Source organism: Salminus brasiliensis, chromosome 3, assembly GCF_030463535.1.
Source record: "Salminus brasiliensis chromosome 3, fSalBra1.hap2, whole genome shotgun sequence".
Taxonomy (NCBI): domain Eukaryota; kingdom Metazoa; phylum Chordata; class Actinopteri; order Characiformes; family Bryconidae; genus Salminus; species Salminus brasiliensis.
Genome location: NC_132880.1, coordinates 48,570,863 through 48,595,169, shown reverse-complemented (window position 1 = coordinate 48,595,169; position 24,307 = coordinate 48,570,863). Strand labels below are relative to the sequence as shown.

The window sequence follows — 24,307 nt, the reverse complement described above, 5'->3', positions numbered from 1 at the left end:
GGGGACACGGTGAGTGCTGTGTTTACGGTGTGGCTCTTTTCTGCTTTTAACTCGTTTTTAAAGGATATATTTAAGATGTAAGGGTTTGATTGGTGTCAATAATTTAAGTATATATTTTTTTAAGTCATTTAAAAGCAGAAAAACAAAAATAATAGACTCTGGCACATAAAACACACAATTCGTTTTTTGTACAATAAACGATTAAACAAAACATCTGAAGACGTTTTAAATACTCACACAACTTAATTTAACTTTACCGATTAAATTTGACGGTTATTCGACAGTGTCGCGTAATCGTTGCAGTTTCTGTTTGTTTCCAGCCGGACTCATTACCAGGGTGGCTGCGTGTAGCTCGTTAGCTGCAGTTAGCAGGAGGAAGCTAACAGGTCAAAATATTCAACTTTCTGCTGTTTAAAGCTGTAAATAATAATAACAGCAGCTCTACCAGCTGACTAACGTGGGTATTTAATGTACTGTGCCCTTAGTTTTCTGACAGGTTGGTCATAAACACATGTTTACTCAGTAAAAGTAAATATTTACATCCATTTATTAAGAAAGTGTCTCTATTTTAACAGTTAAACCCATTTATTCATGTGTAAAATTGCAGAAGTAGATCCCAGCATGTGTTAAAATGTGTAATCTGTAATAACATCATCATGCATTATGATCAATAAGCATCATCTTCCCTCTCTAACATGATCTGCTGTGTTTGCTGTCAATCTGTCCTCAGGTGACCAGAGCAGGACCAGCCGGACCAGCCGGCCCCGGAGAGACGGTCCAGAATGGAAGAGGAGGTAAAGGTAGAGCCGCAGACAGAAAAGATCAATGAGACGGAAATAAAAGCAAGTGTAGCTGAAGAAACCTTGAAAGAGGAAGAGCAAGAAGAGGAAGACGAGGAGGCGTTACCCCATTCTGAGTTTTTGGACATCTTTGAGGAGGGACTGGCTATGATGGTGCAGGACCCTCTGCTTTGTGACCTGCCGATCCAGGTCTGTGGTTCATTTTTCACACATAGAAAAATGAATGGAGCCGAGGACGGCAGTGGTGCTCAGCAGTTAGAGCTCCGGGCTATCAACGACAGGGTTGTGGGTTCGATACCCGGGCTCGGCAAGCTGTCGCTGTTGGGCCCTTGGGATCCCGACCATTGGTTGGGCCCTTGGAATCCCAACAGATCCCAACAGATAACACCACTACCTGCCACTGAGCTACCACACCATGTGGGAGACTGGGGTTCGATTCCCGGTCTGGGTGACTGTGGGTGCTGTGCTACACCAGTAAGAGTCCTTGGGCCAGACTCCTAACACTACACTGACCCGCCTCTGTAATACGAGTAACCTTGTAAGTCGCTCTGGATAAGAGCGTCTGCTAAATGCTGTAAATGTAAATGTACATCCATTTGGGATGAGTTGGGGATGATGATGATGATGATGAGGTGGGGTGGTGATCATCCTCCAACATCCTGACCTCACTAACACAGATATTTTGCTGAATGCAATTCAATCCTCGTCCAGAATCTAATGGAAAGTCTTCTTCTCTGGACAGTAGAGACAGTCGACTTCAGAAGAAACAATGAATGAACAGGTGTCCCAATACTTTTGCCCATCTTAGTATGAGCATATCCTTTAAGCGTTATCCTTTCTCAGTGCTGGGCTACAGTCTGAGCACCTCACTCACTTTAGGATAATTTAAGTATATATTTTAAAGTCATTTAAAACTGTAATTCTACTGTCCAGAGGAGAAGACTTTCTACTAGATTCTGGAGGAGGAGCATTGCTGTGAGGATTTGATTGCATTCAGCAAAATAGCTGCGTTAGTGAGGTCAGGATGTTGGAGGATGATCACCACCCCACCTCATTATCATCATCATCATCATCCCCAACTCATCCCAAAAGGGATCCCAACAGTGGCAGCTTGCCGAGCCCCGGGTATCGAACCCACAACCCTGTCATTGATAGCCCGGAGCTCTAACTGCTGAGCACCACTGCCGTCCTCGGCTCTATTCTAAGTCTGTTGCTCAGTAACAAAGAGACTTTGCTACCCTGTTTTTAGAAATTTCAAGTGCATTGTGGGAGATTGTAGCGCCCTCAAAATCACACTCCAATTCCACTTTGTGATTCAGACACTCGCAGAAAAATGGCTGACGTTCCCAGTAGTGCCCTGCAGTGTAAATAGGGAGCTAGTGGGGTCCCAGCCTGCTTTCATGGCTAATTTGCAACTTGACAGCCTTCCTAAAAAGCCGTTGTCTTATACTAGCCGAAAAACAGGAGACTGGCCACCTCCAGGAGCAGCTCTGAAACCACTGAGACTCTCATTTTTGAATTTTACTGGAAAAAATATGTATGTATGTATAAATAAATAAATTACATATATTAATGTTAAATATGGTATCAAGTCCCCATGTGTGTAAAAAACGAGGTGAGGTGTGTAATACGCTCTATTAATTTTATTAACATTAATAATTTACTATAATCTAGGAATCCTGATCAATCTGTTAAATTTCATTGATTTTATTTGTTGTTATTTTCATCCTCTCTCATGTAGGTCACTCTGGAGGAGGTCAACTCTCAAGTGGCTCTGGAGTACGGCCAGGCCATGACTGTCCGTGTGTGTAAGGCTGACGGAGAGATCATGCGTGAGTTGATGTTTTTTTAACAGAACCTGTTTAATCAGAGCTTAATCATTTACAAGCCTTCTGCCAGCACAGTCATTTATTACCCAGCTTTAACTGATACTGTCTGCAGGGCACCCGTGGTCAAATTACAGGCGTTGTTACATTTTCTAAGTCTAAAAACAATATGTGGACAAAAGTATTGGGACACTTGCTCATGCACTGTTTCTTGGGATATCAAGGCTATTAAAGTGTTGATCCTGCTTTTGTTGGAGTAATTGTCTTAAAAGGCTTTCTACTAGATTTTGGAGGAGGAGCATTGCTGTAAAGATTTGATTGTGTTTCGTTACAAGAGCGTTAGTATAGTTAGGATGTTGCAGGATGATGATCACCACCCCACCTCATCATCCCCAACTCCCCAACACATCCCAAAAGTACTGGATGGAGCTCCACCACCATCATTCCAGAGAACACAGCTCTTCCACTGCTCCACAGCTCCTCAGTGCTGGGGGGCTTAATACCCCTCTAGGACTCCAGAGAGTCCTATTCTAATGGCAGTACTTCTCTACAGGGACTAGACAAGCTGTGTGTGCATTTGCGCATGTGTGTCAGCAATGAGTGCAACTTAAAGTAGCTGAATGCGCTTGTTAAACGGGGTGTCCACAAATATTTGGACGTGGTAGTGAAGGTCACATCATCTGCAGACACACATTCTAAAACAGATTTACTGATTATTTACTACATTTAACATCTAAAAAATAAAAATAAATAAATGTGGTGTGTGCAAAAGTGACAACACATCACTTTTAGTTTTTTTTGCTTCCGATCTGATATATTGATTAATAAATACAGTATGTAAAGTATTTGTTTACTATGTTTATATTTAAACAACGTGTGTCATTGAGCCGGGGGTGGCTAAACTTTTGCATAAAAATTCTGTCAGTGTCATTTGGTTACTGGGCCTGCAGTGACAGTGAAAGCAGATGTAATCAGCTGTTCTGTGTTATGTTGCAGTAGAGGCACTCTTCCAAATAAAGGTGCTACACAGGGTTCTTTAGGTGATGACGTAGAAGAACCACTTTTGGTATCATAAAGAACCCTGTTTGGTTCTTTATGGATCTAAAACACCCCCTTCTAATGAATGCATTCAGCTACTTCAAGCTGCACCCATTGCTGATGCAGATGTGCAAATGCACACTAAACAAACACACACAGCTGGTCTAGACCCTGTAGAGAAGTACTGCCAATACAGTAGGACTCTCTGGAGCAGATAAATCAACATGAACCTATTGGCACCATGCTGCCTAATGCCAGGCGTGGGCTAGTAGAGGGGTAGAAAGACCCCGAGCACTGAGCTGTGGAGCAGTGGATCCCAGTACTTTTGGGGGTGATCATCCAACATCCTGACCTCACAAATCAAATGCTCCTCCAAAATCTAGTAGAAAGCCTTCCTTCCTGGACAGTAGAGACAGTTACTCCAACAAAAGCAGGATCAGCTCTTTTTTAATAGCCTTGATTTCAGAAGAAACAATGCATGAGCAGGTGTCCCAATACTTTTGTCCATACAATGTATTTCATGCAGACTGGACTGCTTAAACATGCTTAACATCGTTCTCATGGTTCTCTGGAACTCGAGACGCTTTTGCTTAGACCTGTGGAGGGCTCATGGTTCATGGTTGCAAAATTCCTGGAATTTAGAAAGTCTGGGAATTAACGGGAATTATGGGAATAAAATATTTGAAGCTAAAGGTAAAAACTTACTATCTACTGATGATAATTTTGGCTTAAATAATTAGATTTGAAAACAAAACAATTGAATAGCAAAGCTGCTCCTCAATCCCAGACACATTCCACACTGCTGGGCTATTGAGAAGACCACACCCCCTGCACCCACTGTTCACTCCTCCATCACAGGTACAGCACATGTCCAGATGATTTCTAAAAACCGGACCCTCACCACTACTGAAAGCACACATTTGGACCAAAGGACTGCGTGAAGTCAAGTTTTGAGGAGGTTGATATCTTTATTGACAGTAACAGCGCTGAAGCACTTAAGCAGCTGTTCAATCAAGCTGGAATCTGTTTTTTTAGAAAAGCTTAATGAGCAATTTCATTTCAGACTAGCTTACCAAGTCTAGCGTAGGGTAGATACCCATATTTTTTTGCCTCAATGGGTTTCTGTAACCAAGAATCAATACTTATTATTTATTTAACATTTTGAAGACAATTAGAATGCTATTTTGATTTGTTTTTTTTGAACTTTTGGTTGTTAAATTAAATAATTAAGCATTTCTGCTTGCTATATAACTATATAACTATGTCGTAGTTATTATTTGTATTATACCTTCATGTCTGCTGTTGCCAAAAAAACAAAACAAAAACAAAACAGTACACTGATGAAAGTGTTTGATGTGGTTTCTTTAAATCATCCAGAGACTGAATGGACACACTCCCTCACACACTCCCTCACACACTCCCTCACACACTCATTCACCCAGTATGTGAATCCCAGACAGTGTGAAAGCATTTTTGCACTAAATACTGCCTCACTGCATCATTGGACTCTTTTGCACATAGTCTCTGCACATTGCATTTTGCACAATTTCTTATTTATTAAAAGTAGCTGCTAGAGAACCTCACTAACCTGTGCTGCACTCTACTGTTTCCTGGCTGATTCTCCATAATAACATAATGTGCACATTTCTAATTGCACTGCAATCTCAATCGAAGCTCAGTCTATCTGATTGTCTGCACTGTCTGCATCGTGCTGTACTGTCTGTCTGCACTGTGTTGTGTTGTGTTGCACCATGGTCCTGGAGGAACGCTGTTTAGTCTCACGGTGTACTCTGAATATAGTTGAAATGACAATAAACCTCTTGACTTGACTTAATATTCCCTTTTAATTCCAATAAATTCCTCAACATTCCCAAAAGTTCCACGGAAAGTTTACATTTTGGAATATTCCCAAAGTTCCTGAACTAGAGTTGAAAGTTGAGAGCCATGGAAAGTAACCGGTAAATTACAGCCCTACTCCCTGCAAACTTAAATCTGAGGGTGTGAGAGCTTTTTCCTGGAGAGCAGCACGATTATGAAAGACCAGAGTGAAGAAAATGTAAGAAAAGGAAATGTAAGGCTTACAGAAATACTGCAGTAGGGCCGAGTGGCATGGCCAGAAGTGGTCATTTTTGAAAATCCTGGCGTTTATACGGTATATCTTGGCATTTCTTTCAGTGACTGGGACTTTCTAACGCTTTGCAGCTTATTTTTGTGGCGAGTACAAAGAATATAAAAAATAATCTTAATTTTATCATGAATAGAATGAAGGCTTTAGGTACCAAGAGCCCTTCCAGCTTCAAGTATGGCTCGGCTCGACCCGCCATTCTTTAAGATCCACAGAAGACGAGCGTCCAGACTTTTTACTGTCCTGCACCGAAGTGGTGGAACAAGCTTCCCCTGGGTGTCCGAACAGCAGAGTCCAACGCTCGCTGTCCTCAAACCCAGACTGAAGACCCTCCTCTTCTGAGAGTACTTAGTGTGCAGAGTGTAGAGTGTGTGGAGGACTGTGTCTCCAGACTGAGTAGAGTCTAAGATTAGAGGATCGTCTGGACTCTAGACAATACAAACTAGCTAAGTGAACAGGGAAGCTCTTCTGTAAGTCGCTCTGGAGAAGAACGTCAGCTAAATGTCCTTAATGTACTAGTTTGAACATCACAGCCCGAAGGCCTAGCACTGACATGCTTTTCTAGCGAACAATGACTGCAGGGCTGTTTTCACACCCGCCTGATTTGCTTGGCACCACAAAATGACACCATTTGTGAAGGGATCTGTCTGCAGTCCTAACTCTGAGGGTTACCAGTGGCTTATTTACCACAAATACACCTTTTTAACATCTGAATGTAGTCTGTAAAACACTGCTTTTGAAGGTTTATGAAATTTAAACTTTAGAAAGAATAGAAAACAGTGTGTAAGTGCAGCTCAACCCCAGAGAGAGAGAGTGCGAGAGGGAGAGAGAGAGTTGTTAGAATTGCTCTGTTGATGTTCGGTGTGGGTGAACACAGCTCTCCTCTCTGTACTTCGTTATCTGACTTCAGTAGAAATGCTGGTTCTCTAATCTTTACTGAGTTATTCTTTATTTTTCAGACTTTTTACTTCTATTTTTAAAATTTTAAAAACAGCCTCGTTCCTCCTATTTCATTTCCCTTTGTTTTCATTCTGGCTCTTCATCAATAAAAAGCCCATAAATTCCCATAAATTCCCAAAAGTTTCACGGAAAGTTTACATTTGGGAATATTCCCAAAGTTCCAGAGGAAAGTTGAAAGCTGAAAGCCATGGAAAGTTACCGGTAATTTACTGAGAATCTTTTGGGAATTGTAAGAAAATGTAAGAAAAGGAAATTTAATGCTAAAAAAGAAAGAAAACAGATTTTTACATTTTTACATTTTTAGATTATTACAGAAATACTGCAGCTGAACTGGCAGTATGGCCGAGCGGCATGGCCAGAAGTGGTCATTTTTGAAAATCCTGACGATTATACGGTATATCTTGGCATTTCTTTCAGTGACTGGGACTTTGCAGCTTATTTTTGTGTCGAGTACAAAGAATATATTTAAGAATATATGTACATTTTAATCATGAATAGAATGAAGGCTTGAACGTAACGTATACTGTGCAATTTCTCGCTAGCCATCGTGGTGGTGCAGTCTGCTACAGTGCTAGATCTCAAGAAGGCCATCCAGCGGTACATGGAGCTGAAGCAGCAGCGCGAGGGAGGGATCAAACACATCAGCTGGTAAGCCCATATTCAGCTCCAGTATTTTCCAGTATTGGCACAGTTAGCTGAGTGTCCACTGTCTCTCTTTTAAGGAAATATGTGTGGAGGACGTTTCACTTGGTCTTTAATGGAGAGCGACTAGAAGACGACAAGAGGAAGCTGAAGGAGTAAGTACACACAAATGCCCGTCATGAGGGCAGCCGGAAGGGAACTGCAGAATAGCTTACAGTGCTTCAATTGATCGGTTCGGAATCAGGAATTTGGGAAGTGGGAATGGGTTTCAGTGAGTTCCTGAATGAATTACATTTGAAGCTCCTTACAGCACTTTATCTTTATTTATTTTAACTCATGAAGTTCCCAAATGACATTTACTGAACATCCTGGATCAGTTGGGAATGTGTGTGTGTGTGTGATCTCATTGGTTAAGGCTTGAGAGAAGTGTATTTTTGCTTCTTAAAGTCCGTCCCAACCCATTTAACCATTCAGACGCTTTAATAAAACATCATATATTACATAGAACCAGTGACCCCAAGACCCCATTTGTAGAACCGCATGATAAAATAAATCGCTCATGCATCGCTCAAAGAACCCTTTGAAGCACCCTGATGTTTAAGTGTTTATACTTTCCTACATTTCTGTCCTCAGCTATGGGATCAGGAACAGAGACGATGTGACTTTCATGAAGAAGCTGGTGAAGAAATGAGGTAGGAAGGTGGACACTGTCTGCTGTTTGATCTGCTCTACAGTCTTACATCGAATACAAATTGTTCAGCAATTATGCACTATACAGAATACACTAGATGGACAAAAGTATTGGGACACCTACTTATTCACTGTTTCTTCTGAAATCGAGACTATTAAAAAAAAGAGTAACTATCTCAACTGTCCTGGGAAGAAGGTTTTCTATTAGATTTTGGCAGAGCATTGCTGTAAGGATTAGATTGCACTCAGCAACAAAAGGTGTTGGTGGTGTTAGGATGATGATCACCTCAAGTATTGGATGGAGAACACAGTTCTTCCACTGCTCCACAGCTCAATGCTGGGGGGCTTTATAACCCTCTAGCCTGGCATTAGGCAGCATGGAGCCAATAGGTTCATGATGTTGATCTGCTCCAGAGAGTCCTATTCTATTGGTAGTGCTTCTTTACAGGGACTAGACAAGCTGTGTCAATGTGTGCAACTCTTAGTAGCTGAATGCATGAATGCTCTTATGAGGTTGCTCATATTCCAGAGGTGGGCCAGTGTAGTGTTAGGGGTCTTGCCCAAAGTGTAGCGCAGGATAGTCACCCACCCGGGAATCAAACCCCAGTCTCCCACATGGTGTGGTAGCTCACTGGCAGGTAGTGGTGTTATCCATTGCACCACGTCAGCCACATTAGGAGGGGTGTCCACAAACATTTGGACATATAGCAGGCAACTGAGAATCTGAGAATCTGGTATCTGTCCAGTTTTTATATATATATTAAAACTGTCTTACTTATATATTAATATAGTCTTACTGCTGTCTGGGCTTTTGTTTTCAGATCCTCCGGCTTGTGGTGGGAATCTGTCTAGGTCCAGGAGGCTGGATCTAGGAATAAGCAGACTGCTATTCAGCCATACAGGCCACAGGCTTTACATATTCCCTCTGGTTCCTGGTGGTGTCTAATAAAATTCATTTCCTTGCTCTTGATAATACACTTCTGTTCCATGGACTACGGCCAGCATCGGGACCCTGTGGATTATATTTCTCATTGATTATGTGATTATAATTGTTCATATTAGTGCTATTATAATAATTGTAGATACATATTGCTTCCTTTTTGGAGTATGGACTGAACTGATGGCTCGTTTGAAGCTCCTCGGATCAAGTATCTGGTTTTATTTGTATTTTTGAATTATTTGGATTAAAACCTGATGCTTATTTTCACGTCAAGTCGAGAGGCTTTTATTGCGGAGCGAAATTATCAGACTTGGGTTAGGGTCCTGTGTAAGTACTGTGATCTGCCAATGCCACTGTTGTGAGCCTCCATGTTAGACACAGATCTTGATGTGATAATGTAATAATCCTCCTGCATGTGGTGAGAATCTGGAGTCCAGGTACATCTGTTAAGCCGTAGAAACCGCAGAGATGCAGCAAGGCTATTGATGAACAGGGCGATCTTCAGGGGCTGGAACAGTGAGAGAATAGGCTGGGATAGTTGGATAGATTGGACCGGCGCTCTTGTTTCCAACGGCGTTCAGCATGCCGTCAGCCGCGCAGAAACTGGAAGCGGTCTGCACTGAGCTGCAGGAGCTGTCGATGCGCAGACAGCAGCTCACGGACCGGCTGAATCTGTTGGCTACGCTGAAGGAGTTCCGGCAAAATGCTGGCTTCACAGAAGAAGGTGAGGATGAGCTGCCTCTTATTTATTTACAATTAATTTTAATTCATTAAAATGTAATTATTAATATTTTTTAATATTTTAAAGTGTGAAGCTCATATGGTCGAGTATCTGGCTTTATTTTTGTATTCTTTGTATTGAACCGTTGTTTCAATATTCGTTGTTTATATTCAAGTCGAGGGGCTTTTAATGAGGAGCGAAATGATCAGATCCTTTGTGCTGCTGTTTTTCCAGATACATCTTAAATTACACCACAGTGTTGAGACTCCATGATCTTCTCGAAGTGATTATTTAATTCAAATTATAATTTTAATATAAAAAAATCTATCTAAATCTAGTATATTAAAATAACTCAGTAAGCACAACTTATGTATTTGTATCCATTTACATACATCTGGCCTGGTCCAGTGACCTTTCCTTAATGGTCAATAAATGATTGCCAGGTCTTTATAAAATGCTTCAGTTTTATTGTTTAGCTGGTCAGTTTTCTAAGGGTTAGGGTTGGGGTTATACAGCTGGTTATACATCCGTTTTAGTGCAGAGCTCTTTAGCATATTTATTTTTGTTAATGTAGTCAATGAATGTAGTTAATAAATGGTTTAAATGTAAATAGATTTAATGATAATAAATGTAAATGTTATAAATTAAACATTTATTATTACATTAAATTTTAAGGTTATTTAATATTATTTAATTTTTATTTAATATTATTTAATATGAAATATTAAAGTACATCTCAATTGAAATAAATGGGTTAATGTAGTCAATAAAAGGTTGCCAGGTTTTTATAAAATGCTTTTTGTAAAAATGCAGTTTGATTGTTTAGCTGGTCAGTTTTGTAAGGGTTAGGGTTGGGGGTATACAGCTGGTTATATATATATATATATATATATATATATATATATATATATATATATATATATATATATATATAATTTTAGTGCAAGATTTATTTTTGTTAATGTAGTCAATAAATGTAGTCAATAACTGGTTTAAATGTAAATAAATGTAATGAAAATAAATTTTACTTTAATAAATTAAATATGTAATATTAAATTAAATATCAATAATATTATATATTATTATTTAATAATAAATATTGGAATTCATTTAAATTTAATTAAAAGGGTGAATAATCAATAAATGGTTGCCAGGTGTTTATAAAATGCTTCAGCTTTCAGTTTTACAGGTCAGTTGTTTTTTTTCTAAGGGACAGGGTTGGAATTATACAGCTGGTCATACATCCATTTTAGTGCAACACCCTTTTGGCTCTTAAGCATATTTATTGTCTAGGACTGACATTGCTGTAATTTCCAGAAGGCAGATTTCTGTGTGTACTGGAAAAGCCTTTCTATGAATCTCTCTATATATATTACATATTGCAAACCATTTGCAAAAGTTCTGCACTTTTGGGCATATCTAGGAGCAGTTCCTGCAGCTGAGCCCTTTGTAAAGCAGAGGGGTGCAGTTCAGATGCAGAGATAAAAAAAGCTTTGCGGAAATAATTAAGCAGCTGTGTTCCAAAGCCTAGGCTGCAGCCGAGGTAGGGTGTATCCTCGGTAGGACCGTCCTATGAAAACTCCTTCTTAGTAGCCTGTTGGTCACTCTAATGGAACAGTGTAACCAGGCTGCGTGGTGATGTCACCAAAAAGGTCCCACCTCACCTCAGCAGTGGGTCCCATCTAGGCTCCATGTTCAGTGTACATCACAGCTGGGGCCCATGTTCAACCCCTCCCGGTCCTATCACAGACCCTGGTGGGCATCCATCAGTGGATGTGGGTGTAGATTTAGATGTAGATGTAGATGTAGATGTATGTGTAGACGTAGATGTAGACATAGGTGTAGATGTAGACAGGTTTAGACGTAGGTGTAGATATAAATGTAGACAGGTGTAGATGTAGACGTAGGTGTAATGTAGACAGGTTTAGACGTAGGTGTAGATATAAATGTAGGTGTAGATGTAGACATAAGTTGTGTAGATGTAGATTTATAGACGTAGGTGTAGATGTAGGTTTAGACATGGGTGTAGATGTAAATTCGTAGGTGTAGATGTGTAGACGTAGGTTTAGATGTATGTGTAGACGTAGATGTAGACATAGGTGTAGATGTAGACAGGTTTAGACGTAGGTGTAGATATAAATGTAGACATAGGTGTAGATGTAGACGTAGGTGTAGATGTAGACAGGTTTAGACATAGGTGTAGATATAAATGTAGGTGTAGACGTAGACGTAAGTGTAGATGTGTAGATGTAGATTTATAGACGTAGGTGTAGATGTAGGTTTAGACATAGTTGTAGATGTAAATTCGTAGGTGTAGATATAAATGTAGGTGTAGATGTAGACATAAGTGTAGGTGTAGGTGTAGACATGTAGACGTAGGTATAGATGTGTAGGTGTAAATGTGTAGACAGGTCTAGATGTAGGTGTGTAGATGTAGGTGTAGATGTGTAGACGTAGGTATAGATGTAGGTGTAGATGTATGTGTAGATGTATGTGTAGATATAAATGTAGGTATAGATGTAGACATAAGTGTAGGTGTAGATGTGTAAGTGTAGATGTAGGTGTAGACGTAGATGTGTAGACGTAGGTATAGATGTGTAGGTGTAAATGTTTAGACATAGGTCTAGATGTAGGTGTGTAGACGTAGGTGTAGATGCAGGTGTAGACGTAGGTGTAGATGCGTATGTGTAAACGTGTAGACATGGGTCTAGATGTAGACGTAGGTGTAGATGTATGTGTAGATGTGGACAGGTTTAGATGTAGATATAAATGTAGGTGTAGATGTAGACATAAGTGTAGGTGTAGATGTGTAAGTGTAGATGTATAGGTGTAGATGTAGATGTAGGTGTGTGGATGTAGATGTGTAGACATAGGTATAGATGTAGGTGTGTGGATGTAGATATAGGTGTAGATGTGTAGATGTAGGTGTAGATGTGTAGATGTAGATGTAGGTGTAGATGTAGATGTATAGGTGTAGATGTGGATGTAGTGGATGGTCTAATTTAAGTCTGCAAACCTGTTGCCGATAGTGAACTCCAGTAACACGGGCGAGTGGGAAAAGATCAAGGAGGACCTCAAGAAACTTTCGGAAAGGAAGAGGGAACTACAGGCACAGAAAGACTTACTGGAAGGCAACAGGGTCCGATTTGCAGGTAACACACATTCTTACTGTTGCTGTGGGACAAAAACCTTGTATCTCCAAAACAACAACTTTACAGAAGGAGTGAAAAACCAACTGAACTTTCAATAGAAGTCAAAATAAAAAGGTTTGATTCCAGCTTTTCTATTGGTCCATTCATCTTAAGACTTGAACCCAGTGTGAAGAACAACTGCCAGATTCACATTATGGAGAAAAGTAGAAAACGTCAAAAATGGAGATGCAAGGTTTTCTGACTTGGGCTCATGTTCTCAGCTTTACCAGTGAGTTCGTGTGTTGCTGTGTGTGATAACATCTGCTGGCTTGGTTTTATAGGTGCTGATTTTGCCTCACTACCCATAGATGGACTGGACAAACCTCCCTCATTTGCTAATCAAATATATTTTGTGGATAAACCCCCATCTTACCCAGGTTAGAACACCTGACATCTTATTATGCAAATATATTCAGCAGTGTCTCAGTGAAGCAGCTCACCACTGTTCTGCACAGCACACTGGATTAGGCTGTCTAAATATTTATGGTAATAGTTATGGGGATCTGCGGTGGACAAAATTATACAAGCAAAAGACTAGAGGGTAAAGGGCACATCTTCCTAAACATTGGGTTTGTAGCATGCATCCATTTGGAACAGGGAAGAAGCTACACTACATTGACAAAAGTATTGGGACACCTGCTGGGTATTAAAAAGGAGCTGCTCCTGCTTTTGTTGGAGATAGTTTGTAACTATCTCTACTGTCCAGGGAAGAAGACTTTCTACTAGATTTTGGAGGAGCATTGCTGCATTGTGAGGATTTGGTTGCATTGTGTGACAAGACTGCTAGTGAGATCAGGATGTTGGATAGTGATGATCACCACCCCACCTCATCATCCCCAATTCCCCAACTCATTCCTTAAGTCTTGGATGGAGCTCCACCACCATCATTCCAGAGAACACAGTTCTTCCACTGCTCCACAGCTCCTCAATGCTGGGGGGCTTCATACCCCTCTAGCCCACGTCTGGCATTAGGCAGCATGGTGCAGATAGGGTCATGATGTTGATCTGCTCCTAGAGTCCTATTCTATTGGCAGTACTTCTTCTCTACAGGGACTAGACAAGCTGTGTGCATTTGTGTATGTATGTGTGCATTTGCACATCTGTGTCAGCAGTGGGTGCAGCTTAAAGTAGCTGAATACATTCATAAGAAGGAGTGTCCACAAACATTTGGACATATGGTCAGTGTACTTGTACACTAAACGGCCATAACATTATGTAAGTCTTCCTTGTGCCATCAAAACTGCTTTGATCCATCAAGGCATGGACCTTGATATCTGGAACCACCAAGACTCCCAGGGTGGGACCACCAAGTGCATCAGTGAGCCTTGGGCACCCATTATCCTGTCGCTAGTTCACCGATTGTCCTTTCAGGGAGCACTTTTGTGAGGTACTTTATCAGAACGTCTCCAAAACATCAGACGGATCTTGTGGGGTGGTCCCAGGCAGATCTTGTGGGGTGGTCCCGGTAGGTCAGTATTGCAGTGGTGGTCAGTACCTACCAAAGGTGCTTTGAGTAAGAACAACCGGTGAACCCAGTTAGACTGTTTCTGCAGTTCAGTCTCAGACGTTGGAGCATGTTCTGCCTTTAACCCTTCCAGTAGGCCCATTCACATTCAATGATGTTGAGATCTGGACTCTGGGCTGGTCAGTCCATTGCTCAGAGAACACCAGCAGATGATCCGGCTGTAGGTGCTGGTTATCTGATGGGGCCTGCTTTGGTGGTCTAGCGGGAATCCTCTCTAAGCACGATTGGAGCAGAACTAAAGAGTGTTCAGTCTTCCTCAAGGGTGTTCAGTGATGAGGAGTCTGGTGAAGTCGTGAACACCGTGCCAGTGGCCTTCTGCTTAACTCTGTATAGCTGGTAGATGTGATCCCTGGGTTCTGCTGCTTGTATGAATTTGTCCACCCTCCAGTCTTCTGCAGCCCACTAAATCCACGTCTCTCAGACCACAAACATTATGCTGTGCTCAGGGTGTGTATATATATATGTGTGTGTGTGTATGTGTGTGTTTCAGCTCCTCAGGTGATTCTGGATTTACAAAAACTGCCCCCACGCCCCACTCCAACACAATGCCCCCACTGTGCACAGTACGTAACTACAGAGGTCAGCGCAGTCGTTGGAGGCACGGCCTGGCTGGTGTGTATGGTGTGCACTTTTGTTTGGTGAGTTCAATTATTACAGTATATTACCTTGCATACACTACATGTCCATAAGTTTGTGGACACCCCTTCTAATGAATGCATTCTTTAAGTTGCACCCATCGCTGACACAGATGTGCAAATGCTCACACACACAGCTTGTCTAGTGCCTGTAGAGAAGTACTAGCAATAGAATAGGACTCCCTGGAGCAGATAAACCAACATAATCCTATTGGCACCATGCTGCCTAATGCCAGGCATGGGCTAGTAGAGGGGTATAAAGCCCCCCAACAGCATTGAGCTGTGGAGCAGTGGAAGAACTGTATTCTCTGGAATTATGGATGGTGGAGCTCCATCCAGTACTTTTGGGATGAATTGGGGAGTTAGTTAGTTAGGGGATGAAGTGGGTGGTACTTTACAGAGACTTATCACTTTAAGGCATTATCTGATGTATCTGAATGTTGTGATTCTTGCTAAGCTATACCTGTACCTGTACCTTACCTCTTTCCTGCTCCTTGTTTAGCTGTATAGCTGGCTGCTGCCTCATCCCCTTCTGCACTAACTCCTTCAAAGACATCGTGCACAAGTGCCCCAAGTGTCGCAGTCGAATACACACCTGCAAAAAGCTGTGAGAGTTGGAAGAGCTGGTCCTCCTGGAGGAGAGAACACTGGCGAGATCTTGTTTTCCAGCCTTCTGAGTGCACTTTATTGCTGCCCACAAGGATCTGCAAGCATCAGATGGACTAAAGCATAAGGCAGACACTGATCTGTAGTGGATAGAAGCTCCAGGTCCTGCTATGAAAGATGAAGCCTCAGTAAGTGAATGCAGACTTTAGGGTTTTCAGAGTTCAGGCTTTTAGATCTACCTGCTACTCGTCCTGGATTTACAGGAGTTCTGAAACTCACAACTCAGACAAGTGAGTTTGATCATGTCTGAGATCTGAGACCTTCTTTTACCTGAGCCCTGAATATTTAACCTTTGTCCATCCTTTTTGAAGCTGAATTTTGGTGCCTTAATGAGAACTCCCTGTGGTTTAAAGCAACATTATGTAGCAGTTCTACCTTAAATCAGCAGCTTCGGAATCATGTAGATGCTCCACTGCTTGTAACGGGGAGAATGGCATCTCTGTAACTCCTGTACTATTACTCTACCGCCTCAGTCCACATGCTTCTTCACCTTCAGATGCTACTTCTGGAGGTCCCGGCTTGTGTACAGCTGTCAATGAGGGTGTTCATGTTTTTATGATGGTGAAGTAAAGGTGAATTACGCTTCACAGCTGTAGGGGCAGCCAGGAGCAAAAACATACCTATTCTCACATAATGCTGCCCCCCACCCCCCACCCCCAGACTAGACAAGTGTGAAAGGTGCCTCAGACCAAAGCACCAAAATTTGCTCCGAGCAACAGAGGTGGTCTTTGTCTGGATCAAAGTGAACCAGGGTTTTTCTTTTGTTCTTTTTGGATGATTTGGACCAGGGCTGGCCCAAACCTTTATGGGACTCTAAGCAGATTTTCATTTGGGGCCCCCATACCACCACCTCAGCATTAGATGCTTCATCATTTCATTGGTAGAGAGATATTATGCAATACGCTGAGTCGCCCGGGCCTTTATTGACCGCCCATTTGCCCAACATTGGCAGCAGCCAACAGCAGAAATTGATTAATCTAGTATTGGTGTGCCAACTATGAAAAAAAAATTCATATAAACATCACTTTTACCTGTGTAATACCATGTCATTTTATTATTCAATGCTAATTTTAAAATATATATTTTTTATCATGATATTTTGGTGCTCTTGTGGGCCCCCTCGTGGGGGCCGCGTAATTGCATAATATGCCTTAGGCCGGCTCTGGTTCTGACTTTTAGACCAAGCAGACAGGAATGATTATATATCTGTTGCTGATGATGTAACTGCTGCAAGACGAGCTCGTTCATTTGGAGAATTGAAAGTATTCTCAAAGTGTGAGCTTGAAGTTGGTGCTGCTGGTTGTAGTGCTGTAATATCAGCAGTTTAGTGGAACCAAAGCAATCTGCTTATTCATTTTCTCCTGGGAAAGGCAACCTGTCGAACTGACAACACCAGACTCGCTCCCCTCTACAAACCGATCACTGTCAAGTATAGAGAGGTGTGTAGGTGTATCATGCAGCCGGTTCGGACCTTGATCCTGATATTCATGATTGAAAACGAAAAAGTTCTGCTGGTGGCATAGTCCAAACTTGCTCCAACAGTCCATAGTCCAAACAGATTTGTAGAGGGCCAGCGGTCTAAGGCACTGCCACTATGACCTGAGGACCACTGGTTCAAATCCCAGGTCAGGCTCCCTGCCATCAGGAGCTGGAGCCAGAGAGGGCACAGTTGACCTTGCCCTCCCCTGGTGGATAGATGGGAAGTGACGCTCTTCCCACATCACTTCAGTACCCTGCGCTGTCCTTCAAGCGGCAGTTAGAAAGGAGGCGGTGGCTGGTTGAGCTGGTTGACCCACCCAGTGTCAGGGGGCATTACATTTGATGGGGGTGGGGAGGAGGGTCTACTAATTAGTGGCTTGGGTAATTCCCCATCTAAAATCTGGGAGGAAAATTGGGTAAAAATTAAATTCTTCAAAACAAAATGACCACAGCGATGGTCAGAACTCTCACAGAAACAGAAAGTCTACTGAAGGCTTAAGTACACAAACAATTTTAATGGCACAAAAAAGGCTGTATATACAGTAATGATCTGTACAAAGGAAACTCCAAACATCATTATTTACAGCTGCACATGCGTGCTGCGTTTGTATAAAAGGAATAAATATTTACACTGTGCAGAAAGATGTGCTGTTACAATCTACAAGGAATTCCCTATTTTCCAGCATGTACTAGTCTTTACAGAAGGGGGGCAGCGTTTCCGACCCCTTTGGATGTGTTGGTTCGCTCAACAGCATGGCAGTTTTATTATGCACTCAGATTTATTGCAGAAGGTACTAGATGACCTCAAAGGCTGCTACAATCCTGGATAACTGTATTAAATATGACTCATGGGTTTATAGTGCATTGTCATCGCCGCTGTCCTGCAAAAACCTGGTCTCTCCATTTCTGTTGTTTTTCACTTTTTGACATAATGTAAATCTGGCAGTTGTTCTTTACATTGCATCAGAATTTGTAATGATGAGTGGACCAATAAAAATGCTCCAAAATGACTTGAAATTAAATCTTTTTACATTGACTTCCATTAAAAGTTAAGAAGGTTTTTTCCTTCTCTTGAGAAGTTGAAGGTTTGGAGATACAAGGTGTTTGTCTGACAGCAATGATACACAAGCCTGTTCTGATCTTCAGGTCTTAAACATGAATCATCTTCTGTTTCGGTTCCTATCAATTGTACTCCACTGTTGAATATTACACCATGGAAAAGCCTCAGTTTCTCTTTTGCTGTAGAAAACTCATTGAGCCGTTTGGGCTCGAGTCCACTGTCAAATATACCAATATTAATAAATGAGGTACAGCTTATTACTGTGCTTGTTAACCGCCTGTTGCTTCTGCATGAAGTTATTTCTTTAGGTTGAACCGACGACTGTAGAAAACATGGCTGCCTTCGTTTGATGGCCCTGACCCCTTCTCACAGACCAAGCCTTAGTATCTCAGACCGTCTTCACTGAGCTTCATTTGCAGTAGCAGAAAGGACGACTGGCCTCCTCCAGCCAAGCCTGTCAATCACTTCATTCCTAAGTGTAGCCCCGCCTTCTTACGATAGAGCAGAGTAAAGGTTAAAAACTGATTTCTGGAGGGAAAATAAAAAAGGTCCAAATAACTGCTGGAATTTGGAGACACTGGAGATGGTTTAGAGGAGGGAAATTAGATGGGGAGTTTTGTCATTGAAACATATGGGGATGGGTGGAGCTACATATCTAGCTAGACCTGTGTTTGCCTCACTTTTGAGAGACGTCGTGCTGTCCATGTTTTCTACAGCCACTGGCTTGAATGGATGGGCCACTTTTCAAAGTGTATGCTGATAGTCTGAAGGTGTCAAACCTGTGGATGACTTACTGGGATGCATTAGCAGATTTCCCACCAAAGGAATTCCAATTGAAAGGCTTTACATTTTCCATGAAGGTACATTCGAATAAAAGCTCCTCCTGCCTCACTGAGGACATCTGTCTTTGGCAAAAGTTGAAATATCTCAGATGTCTATAGGACACTTCATTCAGTACATTACATTCACTTTTGTCTGAAGGTGTGGTAATACATGGTGAACTGGGGTGAGTTTCCCAGAAGTACCTCATTAATTACTGCTTATAAATGTTCATTAATTTAATGAGTGATTTTTCAAAGGTGCTGAGAGGACGAGAAACCCACTGATACTGAGGCTGGATCTACTCTTGAGTAGAAAAGGTATAAAAGCTAAAGTAAAAGTCCATGTGCCATTATTTTCCATGAATTGGCTTCTCTTTAAATGGGCTTATTGCTTTTAATTAGGTGATTACTGTATTATTGACTTTGGGTTGTAAGGCAACCTTAAGTGTCATAAAAAGGCACCAATAAATAAAATGAACAAAATTATTATTACTATTATATTATATATAATTATATATATTATATTAGTATAAAAAGCTCAAGCCCAAATATCTCCAGCTGAAAGATCTCAGGGTTTCCTTCCTATTAATGTTCATTAATTAACAAGTGTTTCCCAAAGCCTTCTGTAATTAAAGTCCTAAGTGAACTCGAGAAATTAACAAATGAGTTTTTCCTGCAGTTCAGCGCCTAAAAGCCCAAAGCTTATTTATAAAGAAAAAATTAGAATACAATTAGAGTGGCCGGGCCCTGAGCGGTCCAGCGGACTACGGCGCGGTCACTGTGATCAGGGGATTGCTGGTTCGAATCCCGGTCATGCTGCAAGTCATCGGCAGTCAGGGCCCGAGAGAGCACAGGGTGGGTAGATGGCGCTCTCCCCCCACATCGCTTCAGTGTGGTGCTGGACATCACTGGCTTCTGCCATCTGATGCATTGGAGTCAGGTATGCGGCGCTTCCCTCCAGGCGTTGGGCGTTGGGGGTGTCCGGTGATGTCGCATCGGCGGCAGTTTGAAAAAGAGGCACTGGCTGGGGCGAGTGTTGGTCTTCAGCCTCACTAGTGTCGGAGGCATTGCATGCAATGAGGGGAGAGGAGGTACGGGTTGAGTAATTGGCGATTCAATTTGGGGAGAAAATCAAGGATAAATAAATAACTAAATATTTAGAAAAATATATATTCTGTAGCATTACTGATTTAGTTGACTGTGGTCGTATCTGTGTTTTTAAAGAATTTTCCAACATCCCTCAGCCAATAATAATAAAAATAAAAATATTAATTTTAATGAGTAAAAATAAAAGACTTTGTGTATCTGACTGAGTTACATCGATATTTGAGGTATGAGTGGGAGGAAGGCAACAAATACGTTCTTGAAGGCTTTCTCGAAGCTCCTCAGTTGAGTTTTGGTTTAAGAAGCTCTCTGGGAATCACTTGCAGAATTCACTGATTTGTTTGTTCGTTATTCACTAGGACTGATCATTCCGAGGAAACTCACCCCTGATTGTCAGAAAGTGCTACATTCTTGGCACCACTTGTAAAGCAACCCTTTCAGCGAGAGGGATAAAGTGGCCTTTCCAGATGGCCAGCGTGCTGCAAAGCTGCCTGGACAGCTGCCAAGCCAAATTAAGGCTAAATCCTAAATTACACACCGTATCTAAAAAGCGTGGTCTACTCCAGCACACACAGCTGCCAGTTCTCAGCACTGCCACTAGGTGTCACCGTGTCTTCATTTTTTAACAACATCATACATCATACACAACATTTAACATACCATAGCATGCCAAATCCAGAAAACTGGTGCCAATGGGCTACTAGAGAAGTGGTTCCCAAACTTGGTACTGAAGGACCTGAAGGTGGTCCTTAAAAGGGCTGTCCACAAACATTTGGACATATAGTGTACATACTCCTAGCACTTGTTAAATAGAGTGTTATGTCCTAAATAAACAGGTTTGTGCTGATAGATAACTCTGTTACTGCTCTAAACATGGCTAGTGCGCCCCCTAGTGGTCATAAATGTAGTCCTACTGCCTTTTTTTTTTAAGCGTCCTGGGTCAGCTCCATCACAAGCCCTTTTTGAGCTGAAGGTGGTGTTTTAGAGCAGGAAACCACTAAAATGTGCAGGACAGGAGGTTCTCTCTAGGTCCAGGGATGGGAACCAGTGCACCAGTGCATCAGCAGCCGCACTAATGCTGGTAAATATGGGCGTTGGTCATGCCACAGTGCCATGAATACTGCTTTCAGCTGGTCTGTGTGCTGGAGCCGAGTGCCCACAGCACCCGAAAAAAGGTAGAGGTTGGAGCGACACCGTTCTGTTTCCCTTTTGTTTGGGATGATAATGACCTGGCAGGTCCCTGGAGCCACAGAGCACTAGGCTATGTGCTTCTCTGTAGAGTGGCCCCATGCTGGCTTTGATAAACAAACTCACTATGACCCCTTCCCCTGTCCACACGCCGGCTTCCAGAAGGACGCTCTTGTTTGACTGTCTGACGAACCGAGGGTCACGTTGGCACAGATTTCTGCCTCTTTCGCTGCCATCTCTCTAAACTGCTACCAACCACAAGCTGATGGCCTTCACAGCAAAAGAAAGCTTTGGCAAGTCTCACTGTCAGGGTTCCCTTAAATATGCTATACAGACAAAAGTATTGGGACACCTTCTCATTCATTGTTTCTTCTGAAATCAAGGCTATTAATTATTGGAGTAACTGTCTCTACTGTCCAGGGATGAAGGCTTTCAGGAAAGAGGCCAGTATGTTGGATGATGATCACCATCCACCTCATCCCCAACCTATCAACAGTGCCGCTGCTCCACAGCTCCTCAATGCTAGGGGGCTTTATACCCCTCTAGCCCACGCCTGGCATTAAACAGCATGGTGCCAATAGGTTCATGTTTGTTTATCTGCTCTAGAGAGACCTATTCTACTGGCAACACTTCTCCTCAGGGACCAAACAAGCTGTGCGAGTGTGTGCTTTCACACATCTGTGTCAGCAGTAGGTGCAACTTAAAGTAAAGCTGAATGCATTCCTTAAAAGGGCTGTCCACAAACATTTGGACATATAGTGTACATACTCCTAGCACTTGTTAAATAGAGTGTTATGTCCAAAAAAAGCCGGTTTGTGCTGATAGATAACTCAGTTACTGCTCCAAACCTGGCTAGTGCGCCCCCTAGTGGTCTTAATGTAGTCCAACTACCTCTGTAACTCCGCCTCAATCGGGGATAAAACAGAGGGGATTTTTCAGTTGAAGCAGAAAAGCTTCTGATTGGCTGCTTTCTACCCTGCCTGCTCCTCATGAAGCCCCGCCTCCACGTTCTCACTGTCAACCCCGTAACGTGCACTTTTTTTTTTTAAGCGTCCCAAGGGGTGGGAGGTGGGGTGGGGGCAGCTGCCACTGTGAGGGTGGCTCTAGTCTTTAAAGCTAAATGCAGGACTACAACTACTCGAAGGTATGAATGCCAGTGTCCTCAGGGTTACTGTGCCGACCACGCCAGTGGTCAAGCCTAACCGGCAGGGTATTTGCCACGGTTTCTAAGAAAGGCACAGTAAATCTTGTGGCGTTTACTTCTAATCTCACTTCCTCCTCCTTCTTATAAAACAGTGATAGAATAGTGCCTGATATTTTAAAGGAAAGATGCCAAGGCGTAATTTAAACACATTCTAAAAGTCTAAAAGTCTGCAAACATTATAAGAAAGCTGCCGAAGCCACGTGAAAGACAGACAGACAGACAGTCAGACAGACAGAACTGTCTTGGGAAAATTGGAAAATAATGTACAAAAAGTCCCACATTCTTTCCTTGTCTTGAAAGATAGTCAGCGGTGCACAAGTTCGTAACCCCTAACTGCTGGTTATCAGGCCTCACATAGAGACCAGTCACGGCACCTTTCATCATCATCATCCACATCTGTGACTTACTGTCTTACAGAGATCCATGAACACTAAACACTGGTAGACCAAGGGTAGATTACCACCCCAGTGCTGGAGCCATATGAGCCCAGGCCAATGTTCCCCTCTCCCCTCCTTTGCTTTCATCTTCTCTCCCACAAGCTTTCCCTTCACAGTCTCTGAGACCTCCAAAGTTCGGCCTTTGCGTCTCAGCGTCCTCTCCAGAAGCCTCCTTTGCTGCTCTTATTTTTTTCAGTCCCAGTGCAAGTCATGAGAGTCCAAGAAATCCGAGGAGAAGACCCCAGCAGGGGCGGAAATCCCTGTAGGTCCTGGCGCGGTCAGGTCCAGCCACTCCATGTTGTTCAGATTGGTGTCGTGCAGGTGAAGGGAAGGGGGCGGTGAGTCGGGGAAGGCCAGCTCGCCCGTGTCCATAGGGGAATGAGGCCGTTCCAGCAGCTGGCTGTGCAGTTCCTCCATCAGGCGGAGGGCGCGAGGTTCGGCGTCAGCTGACAGCGTGCCCTCGAGCAGCGCCTCCAACTGGTGGTCCGTAGCCAGCGCCACAAGGCTGGGCAGAGGCTCAGGTGGGCGGGCTACCTGTACTTGCGGGGGAGGCCGGGACAGCGCAGTGTTAACAGGAAGCGTGGTGACGCTGGCCGTCACGGGCAGGAGCTTCTCCAGGGAGAGGGGATCCTGCCGGATCAGGGGGGAGATTTCTGGATAGGAACAGCAGATGTGAATGTGAATGAGTGGAGAATGTAGAAGCAAACGCTGACATCAAATCAATGAGAAATGCCCAAAAAGAGGGCGTGTCCAGGGGTTTACATGCACTTTGTAATCATAACTGGATTTCTGCAGTTATCTAATTATTTAAATGATCATGTAAACACTCGTTATTAGATCTGAATGAGGGCTAGAAGAGCTGGATTTTAGCCCAGTAATCAGATCATTAGTGCAGGTATACTCTTTACCTGGATTTCACTCTGATTTCCCAGTCTGTGCATGCCGGATACCGGAAATAAGTAAGAAACGTTTGAGAATTGTTATAATTTTTAGTAATTTTACCCCGTTTTCTACCCAATTTGGAAGGCCAATGATCTCCCCTTTCTCTAGCAATGCCCCAATCACTAGGAGGGTGACACAATAGAGCCAGTTGTGCTCTTTCTGACTCTGGCTGCTGATGGCAAGCAGCACAACCCAGGATTTGAGCCAGTAATCCTTGGATCATAGTGGCAGTGTTCTAGTCCGCTGGACCACTCAAGGGATTTCATTATTCCTCATCTTCCAGATTATGTGTGCTTATATTGTTCAATTGTCT

General features: G+C 42.6%; 3 protein-coding genes across 9 annotated transcripts in view; 2 read left to right on the top strand and 1 right to left on the bottom strand.

Annotated features, from left to right (window-relative positions):
• The first annotated feature begins 119 nt into the window (after positions 1-119).
• Positions 120-9,559, top strand: snrnp25 (small nuclear ribonucleoprotein 25). 3 transcript variants are annotated; one of them, XM_072676446.1, is made up of 7 exons: positions 120-386; positions 731-989; positions 2,542-2,632; positions 7,292-7,397; positions 7,472-7,546; positions 8,025-8,083; positions 8,903-9,559. In XM_072676446.1, the coding sequence occupies exons 2-6, from the start codon at positions 783-785 to the stop codon at positions 8,080-8,082; spliced, it is 537 nt and encodes a 178-aa protein (XP_072532547.1). In that variant the 5' UTR covers positions 120-386; positions 731-782; the 3' UTR covers position 8,083; positions 8,903-9,559. The 3 variants fall into 3 exon arrangements, with proteins under 3 accessions (XP_072532547.1, XP_072532544.1, XP_072532545.1); XM_072676443.1 differs by having other exon boundaries at positions 120-457; XM_072676444.1 differs by having other exon boundaries at positions 120-496.
• Positions 9,560-9,568: 9 nt separating this feature from the next.
• On the top strand, positions 9,569-18,576 carry LOC140552280 (uncharacterized). The gene is made up of 5 exons (XM_072676442.1): positions 9,569-9,745; positions 12,772-12,894; positions 13,215-13,310; positions 14,949-15,096; positions 15,596-18,576. The coding sequence occupies exons 1-5, from the start codon at positions 9,604-9,606 to the stop codon at positions 15,702-15,704; spliced, it is 618 nt and encodes a 205-aa protein (XP_072532543.1). The 5' UTR covers positions 9,569-9,603; the 3' UTR covers positions 15,705-18,576.
• Positions 17,734-24,307, bottom strand: part of mrtfbb (myocardin related transcription factor Bb) — a 68,870-nt gene continuing 62,296 nt past the window's right edge. For all 5 annotated transcript variants that reach the window (XM_072676435.1, XM_072676437.1, XM_072676436.1 and 2 more), the window contains one exon: positions 17,734-23,705. In XM_072676435.1, coding sequence (XP_072532536.1) covers positions 23,245-23,705 — 461 coding nt within the window. In that variant the 3' untranslated portion in view covers positions 17,734-23,244. The remainder of the gene's footprint in view (positions 23,706-24,307) is intronic.

Coding starts and splice junctions, on each gene's coding strand:
- snrnp25 (XM_072676446.1), top strand. CDS start 783: ATGGAAGAGGAGGTAAAGGTAGAGCCGCAGACAGAAAAGATCAATGAG. Junction 990..2,541: donor TTTGTGACCTGCCGATCCAG/GTCTGTGGTTCA, acceptor TCTCTCATGTAG/GTCACTCTGGAGGAGGTCAA. Junction 2,633..7,291: donor GGCTGACGGAGAGATCATGC/GTGAGTTGATGT, acceptor ATTTCTCGCTAG/CCATCGTGGTGGTGCAGTCT.
- LOC140552280 (XM_072676442.1), top strand. CDS start 9,604: ATGCCGTCAGCCGCGCAGAAACTGGAAGCGGTCTGCACTGAGCTGCAG. Junction 9,746..12,771: donor TGCTGGCTTCACAGAAGAAG/GTGAGGATGAGC, acceptor TGTTGCCGATAG/TGAACTCCAGTAACACGGGC. Junction 12,895..13,214: donor CAACAGGGTCCGATTTGCAG/GTAACACACATT, acceptor TTGGTTTTATAG/GTGCTGATTTTGCCTCACTA.